Raw genomic sequence first — 15272 nt, 5'->3', positions numbered from 1 at the left:
AGGTTTGGTTCATTGCCTGAAGCAATGAAGGGTTAATTTTCTCCAACAGACACAGATCATAAGGAAATGTTGTGTTAAATGTTTGCGCAGGTCCAATTGATGCATATCCACTCTGATAAATCTTCTAGGATGGACCTAATTACTTGGCATACATTTCGGCACTCACAAAGAGCTCAGTGATGCAGCACCTATTTTAATTGTAGTATACCATTGATCCTGCCGGTAACTAAGGTCCTAGATGCCCAGTTGCCCTCGCCATGCTATTGTCACCTCCCACTTCCAGCAAGTTATGGCGCAAACATTTTTTGAGCTGAAGGATGCAGGAAAAAGGCTAACTTACGGTGTACACCACGAGGTGCACCGGTCCAGCGAAATCCGCCCCAATAAATCAGAGAAAATGGTAAAAAAATAGAATGATAGAAATTTCAGCGCAGGAGGCAGTGCATAATGAGCCTATGCTGGTGATAACACCTCAACTGGCGCTTCCTATAATCCCATTTTACTGTCAATTCCGAAACACTTTTCTATTCTTCCTTTTCAAATACATATCCAATTCCTTTTTAAATGAAACCAATGGGCGGGTAGTTGGTGTCAGTGGCTACTTGTGATTAAATATTCTAGGGGTGGTCTTCGATTTCCACCTGAAACAGGTGTGAAGTTGATGGAGCAGCCGCAATGCCCGCCCATCAGCAAGCTGCAGTTGCCAAGCAGGCGTCCGCTGCATCTTGCCAATTATGGGAAAGTGGGAAATCAACCGGCTCCCACACTGAGCCAGCTGGCATGTCGGGCCTGGGGGCGGGGAGGCAATCCCGCCGATATCAAACGGGATGGCAGTGGCCAGAGTTTTTTGGGGAGGCCCAGGAGGAGCTCACCAGGGAAAAAAAAATCACAAATTTGCTGGGGTGTTTTATGAACGGCCCCTTTGAGGACCACTGGTTAGGCCGCTCAACACCTGGCACAAATAAGCAGAGTGTGCATGGCGCATGCTCTACCCACGTGTATCTGAAAATGGTCACCCAAAGGTGGGAAACGGGCAGGTTCAGTTTTGCCTCCATGATATAGGATTACAATTTGCATATTTTAGCAGCTTCCTGCCTGTTTCAGGCGAGCGGGCTGCTTGCCCATTTACAGGCTCGACTGAAAGTTGTATCAGGGAGCCTTCGGCAGCAATGGGGCAGCCGAGCTGCTCCCCCTTCCAAATATTCTATCATTGGTTGACCACTTTTCAGGCAAGAAACGGGCAATCAGCGGTTGAAAATCACCCCCTCCATGTTCTTAATATCTCCTTTCTGCTAATTTCTCCCATCTTCTAGTGTTAACCCTGAATCTATGCCTAAAATAAAGAAATATTATAATCCTATGACGTTGCAGAGGAAATTAAAGCAAAATTAATAAACATATTACCATTTTATTTCTTCGTGCTGAACCATAATGAGACTGTGGAGGCTGTAGAAACTGGATATTTTTGGACTTAACTCACTTTCTTTACTTAGGCAGTAGTTCGGTGCATCTTCAAACGTCGCAAAGAGGGTGAACTGACTCTCGTACCAGGAGAGTTAATTACAGTTACCAACCAGGTAAAGAATGTTCAGCAATAAAACAGTGAAATAGTGTACTTTATAAAATTACCATATGTTAACATTTAGTTATGCACAATGGGTAACATCCATTTTATGGATTTTCTAAACATTTGTAAACATAGTTCTCTCCTTCCAAACGGTTATGGTCAGCTGCGATAAAAACAGCTGTAACAATCCTTTATGTTGTCGATGGTAGCCATGATGTGGAGATGCCGGTGATGGACTGGGGTTGACAATTGTAAACAATTTTACAACACCAAGTTATAGTCCAGCAATTTTATTTGAAATCTACAAGCTTTCGGAGGCTTCCTCCTTCCTCAGCTTCCTCCTTCCTCAGCTTCCTCCTTCCTCAGGCTTCCTCCTTCCACATTTACCTGAGGAAGGAGGAAGCCTCCGAAAGCTTGTAGATTTCAAATAAAATCGTTGGACTATAACTTGGTGTTGTAAAATTGTTTACAATCCTTTATGTTGTACAATCACCACTAGCCATTGTACCTCAAGTGTGGCAAAGGCTCCTTTCACCGCAGCTATCCAGAAGGTCCAACCTCTTTATTGTTCTTTGCCATTTGCTGAAGTACGTAGCCTCACTGCTGGCTGTTACTTCAGCACTGTAACTGATGGTAGATCTCTTGTCACATTGTGTTGATACTGAACTCGTCCAATGCTTGCGTTTATACCACTGAACAATTTATACACTATTGAACATGCATGTTGCCTGCTGTCTAGCAGCACTCTCCACAGTGCTTCCCTCCATGTATTATCATATGCTTGCATGAGATCTATGGAATAGTAGAAGACAGGCCATTTCCCAGGTTAGGTTAAAGTTACCCCCAACATTTCTAGACCTTGCCTGGTAAGATTTCAGCAGTACAGATGGAATGCTATGAATGCTGGGGACTTTTTGTTTTCCTGCTAGTTCAGTGACTTCTGCAGTTCAGCCCTACTTGATGGATAATCATCATCTGTTTTTCTGAGTGCTTACAGTTGTATTTCTGACAGCTGTAGTTCGTTCTGGCTGATTGTTCCTGAATAAATAAGGAGCTCAATATTACAAGTTTTTGCAATCATCTAATCATTCTCTTTTAGGAATTTTTGATAACGGCAATATTTATGAAACTCTTTCATTTGAAAGCTGACTTGTCACCTCCATTTTGACCCGTTTGCCTTCCCTGCCCCAGTACTGTAATGCTGGTGGTACAACTGTTTAGTTGGCATTTTAGGCAATTAAAATGAGCAACATTTGCTGTGTCTTCAGTTTGGTATCTTTTAACATGGATTATAGCTTTTTTTTTTACTAAAGCCCATCCTTGTCTATAACTCAAGACTCAACTCCTTTGAGACATATTTGTGTAAAAGCTTGCTTGTTTCCCTAATTTGAAATTTCAGCTGCTGCAAGTCTTTAAATCCTGTAGCACCACATCATTTTGCATCCTCCAAAGGGGAGAGATAGTTCCCATCCATCATATTATAATTAGGCTGATCCTAAAACTTCACATGGGGTCAATGCACTTCAGGTCAGATGGGTGTAATTCACGCACTGTGCAACTTCTAGTTGAGCTTACGTCGAATTGGAAAATCTAGACTCCTGACTTCTAAAATGGACTGTCGCCTAGTGTAATAAATACTGACTGCATTGTATTCAAAAAGCAACTGGATCAATTTACTCAATGAAGAGTAGAGACATGTGGTTTGATGTAAAAAAAAAATTAAAAGATCAGATTAGGCTTTTTAGCACATAGATAACGAAGTGAGTTGACCATTACCCATTTCTACATTCTTCTGGTCTTAACCATTTAATAAGCACTTCCAGCTTAGCCACCAAAAATATACTGACACTTTTCAGCTTGACCACAACTTCCACAAGAGATACATCTACATCTTTGTGTTTTAAAATGAGAACATATCATTTACATACCTGGATTAGGGAAACATTTTGCAGGGTTTTATCTTCTTAGAGATGAAATAAGTTAAAAAGAACTTAACAGTGTGCGAATTGTACGTTGTCCATCAGTAGAAGCAGGTTGAATTGGCCTAATGGCCTATATTCATTCCACATTTTCTTATGTTCGCAGCTTAATGATAGTCCCATCTTCAAGCCCAGAATTGGCGCTGTGCGGGTAATGCATGCCCAATCATTTGGACGCAACTAGGAAGCAAAATTGATCAGGGGTTCTCATTATTATTAAATGGGCGGGCTGTCACCACTGCTAGTGCTGTTGATTGGCAGCTCACCTAATGGGGGGGGGGGGTGGGGGGCAGGAATATCAGGCATCCCTGGTGCTATTTAAAGGCAACCTGTACCTCTTAAAGGGGAGGTGCATTTTGGCTGCAGGCAACTGCCACTGAAGGTTTCTCACAAAGGCAGGCAAAAGATAAGCTGCAAGGATCCCCTGGTTCTCGGATGCTGCCTTGGATGTAATGGTGGAGGAGGTCGGCAGGAGGAGGGATGTCCTCTTCCCACCAGGTGGCGGGGAGGTCTCCAGGTAAGCTGCTTGACTGCAGTGGGCTGAGGGGGCAGAGTGAATCAGCACCAGGAGCATCGTGCTACGGACCTGGCTGCAGTATTGGAAGAAGTTTAATGACCTGACCAGGGTTCATAGAATCATGGAATTACACAGCACAGATGGAGACCATTTGGCCTATCATGCCTGTGCTGGCTCTTTGACTGAGCTATCCAATTGGCCCCACTCCCCTGCTCTTTCCCCACAGCTCTGCAAATTTTTCCTTTGCAAGTATATATCAAATTCCCTTTGGAAAGTTACTATTGAATCTGCTTCCACCACCCTTTCAGGCAATGCATTCCAGATCATAACAACTTGCTGCATAAAAAAAATTCTCCTCTTTTCCCCTGAGTTGCTGAGTCCTGAAGGGCCAGAGCTGTTCGAGGTCACCCACCACAGCCAACCCCAGTGCCCTCAATGGATGATCAGCAGCCTTCCACCTTCCAAGATCCAGCGACAGGGAAACCATCTCATAGGAGCATTAGAATGAGCACAGAGGCTAGCCATTAAGGTATTGCACTAGGGTGATTTCATTTCAGTATTAAGAGAACAAAAATTTGTTTAATCCAGAATGCACAAGATGTGAAGTAAAGAGTTTTTTTTGCATTAATGTTGATCTTCATATTCCTAGTTATGTAAGAGGAACACCTGTGAGGTAGTAATGTTTGAGGGCATTCAAAGAGTAGGTGGAAGGAGTGGGTCAGATGGTAGGTGGATCTTTTGGTGCGCTGGAGAAGGGAGGGATTGCTCAAGAGAATCTCACTTCAATAATTTGTTGCCTTACAGCTCTGGCAGCTGGCAGAACGGCTCAGCCTTGACCTTCCTCATTATCCTCTGCTTCCTTGACCTCTTCTTCACCTTCCTCTTCCACTTGTTCCTCCTGTGGCAGTTCCAAGGTTTGGCCCCTCTGGATAGCATAATTGTGCATCATGCAGCAAATCACAACAAACCTGGAGAATCGCTCGGGACTGTTTGAGGACACCTAACATTTGCTCAATGAGAGCTCTTGTTCTTATGTGGCTATCATTGTAACCGCAATATCGTGTCTGAGCCAGGTGTAGAGGGGATAGCACCCAGTCTCCAAGAAGCCAACCTGACATCTATCTGGGTGGAAAGTGGGAGGGATTGAGGTCTGACGCAGTATGAACGCATCATGACTATTGCCAGGAAACCGGGCATAGACCAGCATTATTTACTGCATATGATCACACACCAGCTGTACATTCAGGGAATAGAACCCCTATAAAATAGGTCAATATGTGTACAGTCAATTATGCCCTGCACCTGGGGAAATCCAGCGATCCGGCAAATCCAAGAGCTCTCTCACCCTGATCGGCAGCCTGTATGGGGAAGGTGATGTATTACTGTTTCCTTGCTATGCGGGCATCTATCACCTTCCTATATGGACAGCAAACTGACTGAAGTTGCTGATGTCACCTATTGCACGCTTGAATGAGCCCATGGCGTAGACGTTGAGGGTCACGGTGACCTTTCCAGCTGTGCGTGCCCTGGTGTTTGGCTCCAGTTCCTGCTGCAACAGGTGACATAGGTCAGTGACTGCCTCTCTGCTGAAGCACAGCCTCCTTATAAATTGCTCCTCTGTCATCTTCAGGAAGACCCGCATCCTGTGAGGCCTCCTGTGTCCTTGCTTTCTTTGTGTGGCTGCCTCAATGTCAATTCCTGCAATATCCCCATTTTTCACAGTACTACTGTAGCCAATGAAGTAAAACAGCTTCAGCCAAAAGTCAGCTCTCCAACAGCTCTATGGTATCAAAAACTTCCCAAACTCAATCAAAAGGTCCAAAAATTGGCTTGAAAGCTTCCCAGCAGCCTAAAATGACTATCCAGAGACTTACCTTAATGGGGGTGAGGATCGCTTTAAATACCGCTGCTGGAGCCCGCTTCCTGACTGTTCGTGCCATGTTTTACTGGGCGAGCTTAAGAATGATCGAAATCAAATGGTCCCAGGTACAAATTTCCCCAAAGGGTCCTTTTTCTTTTTTTTTGTGTTTTAGGCCCTCATTTTATAAGGGGGGGGGGGGTTAGGTTGTGTTTTTATGTGCAGTAAATCAATAAAACCAAAATAAGTGTCAAATTATAATTTTATTATATCGGTCCAGGATGCACTCCAGTCCCTGCGGTGCCCACCGGTCGCGGAAAGCCTCAAGCGTACCGGCAGACACCACGTGCTCCCTCTCCAGGGCCACCCGAGCACAGAGAATGCCACGGAAGAGAGGCAGACAGTCGGAGTGACCGCCCCCACGGACCGCGTTTTCCAACCTGGCCCTGTGGATAGCCCCAAATGGTCCTAATGCAAGCACAGGATCCCTATTTAATATTTTAATGAGCCTAACGGTCATTTCAGGCCAGGGACGCTTAACGAGCACCTTATGTAATATTGCGGCTGATGTATTTCATGTGCACTTCCGTTGTGGGATGTCCCACCACGAAGGTGGCAGTTTGGACAACCATTTAGTGGCCGAAACGCTGTCGACTTCATACCCCAGCATCTTTATTCCAGGAACAGAATGTGGTAAAAGTTTTTTAAAATAAATTTCTGTATTATTCAGATACAATTTGCACTTCAGAAGATGGCGTTTCTTCAAAACTATGTTCTTAAACTTTAAAGAATAATACAAGGCACACCTACTTATCTGATGCAATTATTTCTTCAGGATAAAGACAATGGCTGGTATGAAGGTATCAATTCTAATGGAGAGCATGGACTGTTCCCAGGAAAAAATGTTGAGGTAAGATGCAGGAAGATTTAGCATCAATTATTATAAATTGTAATTAAATGCATAATTTAGCCAAGCAAGAAACCCAGATATATTCCATGTTTTACATTTTCCCTAGTGAATCATATCAAAACTTCATATATCTCATTATCAGTGCGTTGTTCCAGTTCTGTAGAAGACCAGCAAACATTGAAAGTAAAATCACTTGCACACATCATACCACAGGACTATTAGCTGTTTCATTATTAGGCAAGTTCTTTAAAACAATTGAGAAAAAATTGCAAAAGATATTCAGCAGAAAAAAGGTACAGATGAGAAGAAGAGAATTCTTGGAAGCATACAAATTTATGATGATTTTCCATAATTTTTAGAGCAAACAAGTAATTTGTGGAGCCACATGACAATATGATCTAAAATGAAGCTAAAAGTAGGAACTGTGAGTCTCTGCTTACCACTTTCCCACAGCAATGTAGTTAAGACTCGTAATTCAGTGAGTAGACCACTACATGTAAAACTCTTACCTACCATTTTTGGTGGCATGCTCTAATAAACCCTGGGTTGTTTTAATGCAGCACAGAAATTGTAGGAGTGTGTTCCTTAAAAAGCTAATTGTTTTAGGTCTAGGATTTTACATATTTAATCAGAATTAGTTGCTATCACATGCCACTATTCACAGACAAAAATAAAAAAAATTGTCCCTAATTCTGTAACTGTCTTTCCATTCATCTCTCACCTTTTCAACTCTTTCTCCGTAGGGCTGTCACATACTTTCTCTCTGTCGTCAGTATCTGTTTGTCTCCAACTTTTTTTCTCATTCTTGATGTCTTTCTCTTCCTAACTTTATCTCACTGTCTCCTTTCTCTTCTGTTTATCTCCAAATCTCTCTATCCCTGTCTCCTTTATTGGTTTATTCAAGTTCTATCTTTTACTTTTACATTTTTTTAACACCCAGGCACACACTAGGATGGCGGCCAACATATACTGGGTAAGATGTGGCTAAGCAAACTGGGCAAGAGCTGGGAGGAAGTGAAGAGACAATAGAGTACAAGGCCTGAGGTTGGATCAGGGAGGGAACAGGCTTAAGGCTGGAGCATCCAATAAAGCAGAGGCTGAAGTTGAAGAATGGAGGGAGCAGGGCCTGAGCTGCAGCTGGGATAAGAAAGTAGAACAGTTGAATTTGATTGGTCCTCGGTAACCTTGCAACCAACAATACATTAACAATCACATAGTTACCACAGACCAATAAGGTATCTGCAACAGTCATGAAGAATCTTAATTTAATTTTCTAGATAACTTAAGATAGAAAGTCTCGATATTCTGTCACAATTAATGGTCAATCTGCCCTCCGTTTTGCACTCCCAACTGAAATATAGAACTGATACAAGAAAAGAACAATATTCATAGACTTATGCTGTTCTGCATTAATTGAACATAAAATATCGGATCAATGAATATATAGTGTATAGGATGGATGAATTAAGATGGGCCGAATGGCTTTTTTCATCCATAATTGTAATAGTGGAATGCTAGAATACTGATGAAAGAATGAGCTAATAATGTCAGATACATATTAAAAAACAATATATTGTGATTTAATTATAAAGTTAATACCATTCAGAATAATAAAATGTGCAAGCGATGGTTCTTAAAAAAAACTCTCATAAGAAACAGGAGCAGGAGTAGGCCATACGGCCCCTTGAGCCTGCTCCGCCATTCAATAAGATCATGGCTGATCGTCTACCTCAACTCCACTTTCCCGCCTGATCCCCATATCCCTTGATTCCCCTAGAGTCCAAAGATCTATCTCTCTCAGCCTTGAATATATTCAATGACTCAGCATCCACAACCCTCTAGGGTAGAGAATTCCAAAGGTTCACAACCCTCTGAGTGAAGAAATTCCTCCTCATCTCAGTCTTGAATGGCCAACCCCGTATCCTGCGATTATGCCCCCTAGTTCTAGACTCTCTAGCCAGGGGAAACAATCTCTCAGCATTTGCCCTGTCAAGCCCCCTCACAATCTTATATGTTTCAGTGAGATCACCTCTTATTCTTCTAAACTTGAGATATAGGCCCATTTTACTCAATCTCTCATACCATAGTTTGCAAATCAATAAATTAATTAAAATAAATAAGTAGATTAAAAATAGCAAGCAACCTGATCATCTTTTTCTTTTCACTAAAACTGTATTGCTGAGCAAATCTATGTGTCTGGTTTCTGTTTCACCTACCTCTTGCCAGATTTTGATTATTAAGCAGCATCATGCATTAGAATCTACCTTAAATTGCTGATCATTAAATAGTCTTAAATTTACCTACTAGCAATATTATGGGTTAATCTTATTTATAGAAAGACTTGCATTTAAATAGTGCCTGTAATGACCTCAGGACATCTCAAATGCTTTATAGCCAATGAAGTGTTTTTGAAGTATAGTCACTGTTGTAATCTAGGATATAAACATTATATCATTTAATACTTTACATACCTCAATGATGACCCCTCCTTAACCATTCTTTCTGGACTGTAGAGCATAAACTTTTCTCATTTTTCCTCATGGTTTATCCTTTTTACAGATCCTTCTTGTGTATCTCCTCTTTAAGTTCTTCAATGCATATATCCAATGCAGGAGATTTATCAAGCACAATCTCCCCATCTCAATCTACGCTAGCTGTTTTTCATTATGCTGTCACTACAAAGGGAGTTCTCCAGTCTACTCCTTAGAATGGTTTCCATTATTTTACTCGTTATTGATATTAGCCTAATGGGTCTATATTTGTCTTGGTCATATTCATTGCTCTTTTCCATATTTAAAATTTCATTTAGCTTGTGTAGTATACCTAAATTTATTTTCTGTTTTATCTTATTTGCTTATTCCCCTTCATCACCCTGTAAGTTACCAACAGTTAAGATTTTGAATCCCTATCACTATCATATTTAATTTAAAAGTGGCTTTTCCACCTACTATAGTTAGTTGAATCTGCTTGTTAGGCACTTGGAGTGAAGAAGGCAAAAATGTGGAGTGAGGAGACAAGGGTGGGGGTGGGGGAGAAGGTAGTGGAGAAATTTGGAGCCAAGAGCCAATGGTGCAAAGTCTAGAGTTGGGAGTTGGTGATGGCTTATTCCAGGACCAGGAGTCAGTTGTGAATGGGGCCTAAGGAGTGCCAGCTGTGGGGCCTGGAGCAGGGAGAGAGCTAGTGGGAAGAGGTTTGGACAAGGAGGAAACAGAGTATTACCATGGTGGCTCCATGCCACAGATTTTTGGGGTAAAATGTAATTGGTTCAATCACAAAAAAAGGAACAATCAGAAATGACAGTGTAGGAATGGTTCTCAGATTTGATTTTGGTTCTTGGATCTGATTGGTTAATAATACAGGTTAAATGGGCAATAATCCCCAAGACCTGCTTGGTGGAAGTTCTGGGATCTGATCCTTTGACCAATCATTTCCACAATAATACATTCCTACATGCTTACTGACACAATATTTAAATGTACGGATAGATTCATGCTTAATTATCAGAGGGTGGTTATAGTTTTCAATTTAGAAATGCTTGTTGCCACTTACATAGAACTGATTGGAGGATACTAAAACTAATCCAGTCATCTGAAAATTTAAGTAATCCCAAACTAGAAATAAATGCAAAACATTGAGATGCTAATCTAATTAGAAACTTTGCTTCTATGATGAAACAGCACTACTGCCTTGAATAGACTAAATCCCAGTCTTGACTGTTAGTCAATCTACCCAAGGAGGTGAGTTACTTTAGTGGGAGAGAAAATAACTGGAGAGTAACTTTTTATTCAGGTGTGCCTCTTTACTGATTAACTAAGGACCATTATTGATGGGTTTCCATGAAGCAGTCTGCAGGCTTGGATTAGCCTGCTTTCTTAACCAAGCAAGATAGCATTAATGCAGAGATTCATTTGAAGTTGCAAGGAGAATTTTTGAAAAGACTGTATGTACTTTTTTTGCTTGATTTTCTTAGGGCTGCGCAATGGTATTGCCCCATCAATGGTCTTGTGTCCAGTCCTACAGGCCCGCCACATGGGACAAGGACTACTGCTCGTGTGGAGGATAAATACCAACACAAATTGGTTGTGCCGAATGGTCTGTTTCCATGTTGTAAATTATATATTTTAAAAAAAGAATTAACTGGAGTTTCAATGAGAATTTGTGCCTATCTTTTCAAGGATTTTATCACAAACTACTTCAAGTCACTTGGCTGATTATATTTATGTCTGTCAACTTTACTTGTCCCCTATGCTTTAGGGAACAACCATTTTCTAAATATATCAATTTGAAGGTATTATTCTTGCAGCTGTTTGTTCATTAATTAATATGACTAACATCTAAACGTCAGTCTTTTTAAAACCATTCTATAGTTGGTGGTGGACCCTGTGTCGCATCCTGAGATTGAAGAAACATGTGATGCTGATTCAAATTATGAAGAACTAGATATAGTTGAGGTATGTTGAGTGAAAAAACACAATTACAGGGAGTCTACATAATTTTCTGTTTTGATCAGGCAGATGTTAAATAGACTTTCTTGATGTATTACTGCAACACTTACATGATTTATGTACAGCAGGCACATCAACATAGTCCTTGTGTACCTATATCTTTATGGCATGTAACAAGATAGTGCATAAACCTTCCATGCCGGATCAATAGCAACATTTTACAGTTATATATGGCATTGTGTTGATCTGCTGCAGAATTATGTTATATACACAACAGGCATACACATGCCTACCACTGAACCCAATAGAAACATAGAAACATAGAAAATAGGAGCAAGAGTAGGCCATTCGGCCCTTTGGGCCTGCTCCGCCATTCAAAATGATCATGGCTGATCGTCTAACTCAGTACTCTGTTCCCGCTTTTTCCCGATATCCCTTGCTCCCTTTAACATTAAGAAATATATCTATCTCCTTCTTGAATACATCTAATGACTTGGCCTCCACATCCTTCTGTGGTAGAGAATTCCACAAGTTCACCACCCCCTGAGTGAAGAAATTTCTCCTCATCTCTGTTCTAAATGGCATACCCCGTATCCTGAGACTGTGACCCCTGGTTCTGGACTCCCCAGCCCTCGGGAACATCCTCCCTGCATCTAGTCTGTCGAGTCCTGTTAGAATTTTATATGTTTCGATGAGATCACCTCTCATTCTTCTAAACTCGAGTGAATATAGGCCTAGTCGACCCAATCTCTCCTCATATGTTAGTCCTGCCAACCCAGGAATCAGTCTGGTAAACCTTCGTTGCACTCCCTCCATGACAAGGACATCCTTCCTCAGATAAGGAGACCAAAACTGCACACAATACTCCAGATGTGGTCTCACCAAGGCCCTGTATAACTGCAGTAAGACATCCCTGCTCCTGTACTCAAATCCTCTTGCAATGAAGGCCAACATACCATTGCCTTCCGAACTGCTTGCTGCACCTGAATGCTCGCTTTCAGTGACTGGTGTACAAGGACACCCAGGACTTGTTGCACCTCCCCTTTTCCCAATCTATCACCATTCAGATAATAATCTGCCTTTCTGTTTTTACAACCAAAGTGGTTAACCTCACATTTATCCACGTTATACTGCATCTGCCATGTTCTTGCCCACTCACCCAACTTGTCTAAATCACACTGGAGCCTCTTTGCATCCTCCTCACAGCTCACATTCCACACCAACTTTGTGTCGTCTGCAAACTTGGAAATGTTACATTTAGTTCCCTCATCCAAATCATTGCTATATATTGTGAATAGCTGGGGCCCAAGCACTGATCCCTGCGGTACCCCACTAGTCACTGCCTGCCACCCGAAAAAGACCCGTTTATTCCTACTCTCTGTTTCCTGTCTGTCAACCAATTCTCAATCCATGCCAGTATATTCCCCCCAATCCCATGTGCTTTAATTTTGCACACTAACGTCTTATGTGGGACCTTATCAAAAGCCTTCTGAAAATCCAAATACACCACATCCACTGGTTCTCCCCTATCTATTCTACTAGTTACATCCTCAAAGAACTCCAGCAGATTTGTTAAGCATGATTTCCCGTTCATAAACTCATGCTGACTTAGTCCAATCCTGTTAATGCCCTCCAAGTGTTCTGTTATCACATCTTTTATAATAGACTCTAGCATTTTCCCCACTGCTGATGTTAGGCTAACTGGTCTGTAATTTCCTGTTTTTTCTCTCCCTCTTTTTCTCTTTTTTTTAAATAGTGGGGTTACATTTGCCACCCTCCAGTCTGTAGGAACTGTTCCAGGGTCTATAGAATTTTGGAAGATGATCACCAATGCATCCACTATTTCCAGGGCCGCTTCCTTTAGTACTCTGGGATGTAGATTATCAGGCCCTGGGGATTTGTCAGCCTTTAGCCCCATTAATTTTCCTAGCACTTTTTTTTCTACTAATACTGGTTTCCTTCAGTTCCTCCCTCTCACTAGACCCTTGGTTCCCTAACATTTCTGGCAGGTTATTTGTGTCCTCCTTTGTGAAGACAGAACCAAAGTATGTGTTTAATTGTTCTGCCATTTCTTTGTTCCCCATTATAATTTCCCCCATTTCTGACTATAAGGGATCTACATTTGTCTTCACTAATCTTTTTCTCTTGACATATTTATAGAAGCTTTTACAGTCAGTTTTTATGTTCCCTGCTAGTTTAATCTCATACTCTATTTTTCCCCTCTTAATCAATCTCTTTGTCCTCCTTTGCTGAATTCTGAACTGCTCCCAATCCTCAGGCTTGCCACTTTTTCTGGCAATTTTATATGCCTCCTCTTTGGATCTAATACTATCCCTAATTTCTTTTGTAAGCCACGGTTGAGCCAACTTTCCTGTTTTATTTTTGCACCAGACAGGAATGAATAATTGTTGTAATTCCTGCACATGTTCTTTAAATATTAGCCATTGCCGATCCACCGTCATCCCTTTTAGTAAAGTTCCCCAATCTATCATAGCCAACTCGCACCTCATACTTTCATAATTCCCTTTATTTAGATTCAGGACCCTTGTTTCGGATTCAACTACTTCAGTCTCCATCTTAATGAGGAATTCTATCATGTTATGGTCGCTCTTCCCTAAGGGACCCTGCACAACAAGATTGTAAATTAATCCTTTCTCATTGCTCAATACTCAGTCTAGGATCTCCTGTTCTCTAGTTGGTTCCTCAACGTATTGGTCTAGAATGCCATCACGCACGCACACTCCAAGAATTTCTCCCCCCCCACCCCCCCACAGTATTATTGCTAATTTGGTTTGACCAATCAATATGTATATTAAAGTCACCCATGATTATAGTTGTACCCTTCTTGCATGCATCTCTAATTTCCTGTTTAATGCCCTCCCCTACATCTCCACTACTGTTTGGGGGCCTATAGACAACCCCCACCAACGTTTTCTGCCCCTTGGTGTTTCTTAGCTCCACCCATACAGATTCCACATCGTGATTTTCTGAGCCAATACCTTTCCTCACTATTGCATTGATTTCCTCCTTTACTAACAACGCTACCCCACCTCCTTTCCCTTTTTGCCTGTCCTTTCTAAATATTGAATACCTCTGGATGTTCAGTTCCCACCCTTGGTCACCCTGCAGCCATGTCTCCGTAATCACAACTATATCATAACCGTTAATATCTATCTGCGCTGTTAATTCATCTAGCTTATTGTGAATGCTCCGTGCATTAAGACAGAATGCTTTTAGACTTGTCTTTTTAAGATTGTTAGGCATCTTAGTTTTATTTTGCACTATCGCCCTATTTGTTTATCGCCCTTGTTTTCTTTGCCTTCTACTATTGCTTCTTCCCTTTCTGTCTTTTATTTCTATCCGTGTTTCCCCCTCCTCTGTCTCCCTGCTCAGGTTCCCATCCCCCTGCCGTTCTAGTTTAAACCTTCCCCAACAGCACTAGCAAACACCCCCACGAGGACACCTGCTGTTTCTGTTGGTTCACTTTAAAGTGATCTGTGGTAAGATGTTGTGAACAGATTTTAATATCTATTGATTCTAAGTAAAGCAAATGAACCATTGCAGCCTTGGATTCATTTTGAACCAATCCAGCTCCGTTAACGGGAATGATTTGCTCTGAAAATGAAACTGTAAACCATGCAGTGGTAAATACTGCAGTGGTGTTACAAACATAATCTTATCAGGGAATAGACTGAAATGTCAGCATAACACCCTGAAAGTTTTATATATAGGCCTGAGTTATTTTGTTTCTTTCCACTTTTTGTCCACATTATCAAACAATGTTTCTTCTTGTTTTTATTTCTCAAACTTATTCATGGCCTTTAAGTTACATACAGATCATATTTTGAATTTACAGTGCCCATGAACCCTGAACACATGCAGGATGCGCAATATTGGATTTTATCCCACTGTATGAGGAGGTCCCACCACTCCCCCTCCAAGGACTATCCATTTAAATATAGATTTCCAATTACTGGAATCCTTAACAACTGGAAA

At 41.4% G+C, this 15272-nt stretch overlaps 1 protein-coding gene across 1 annotated transcript in view; it reads left to right on the top strand.

Annotated features, from left to right (window-relative positions):
* Window positions 1-238: 238 nt before the first annotated feature.
* The window catches only part of LOC137326846 (sorting nexin-9-like), a 59215-nt gene continuing 44181 nt past the window's right edge, over window positions 239-15272 (top strand). The window contains exons 1-4 of the mRNA XM_067992226.1: window positions 239-400; window positions 1494-1577; window positions 6757-6831; window positions 11199-11282. Of these exons, the coding sequence (XP_067848327.1) occupies window positions 239-400; window positions 1494-1577; window positions 6757-6831; window positions 11199-11282 (405 nt within the window). The remainder of the gene's footprint in view (window positions 401-1493; window positions 1578-6756; window positions 6832-11198; window positions 11283-15272) is intronic.

This window comes from Heptranchias perlo, chromosome 11 (assembly GCF_035084215.1).
Source record: "Heptranchias perlo isolate sHepPer1 chromosome 11, sHepPer1.hap1, whole genome shotgun sequence".
Classification (NCBI taxonomy): Eukaryota; Metazoa; Chordata; class Chondrichthyes; order Hexanchiformes; family Hexanchidae; genus Heptranchias; species Heptranchias perlo.
The sequence above is the reverse complement of the archived record's forward strand: the minus strand, read 5'-3'. Positions and strand labels throughout refer to the sequence as shown.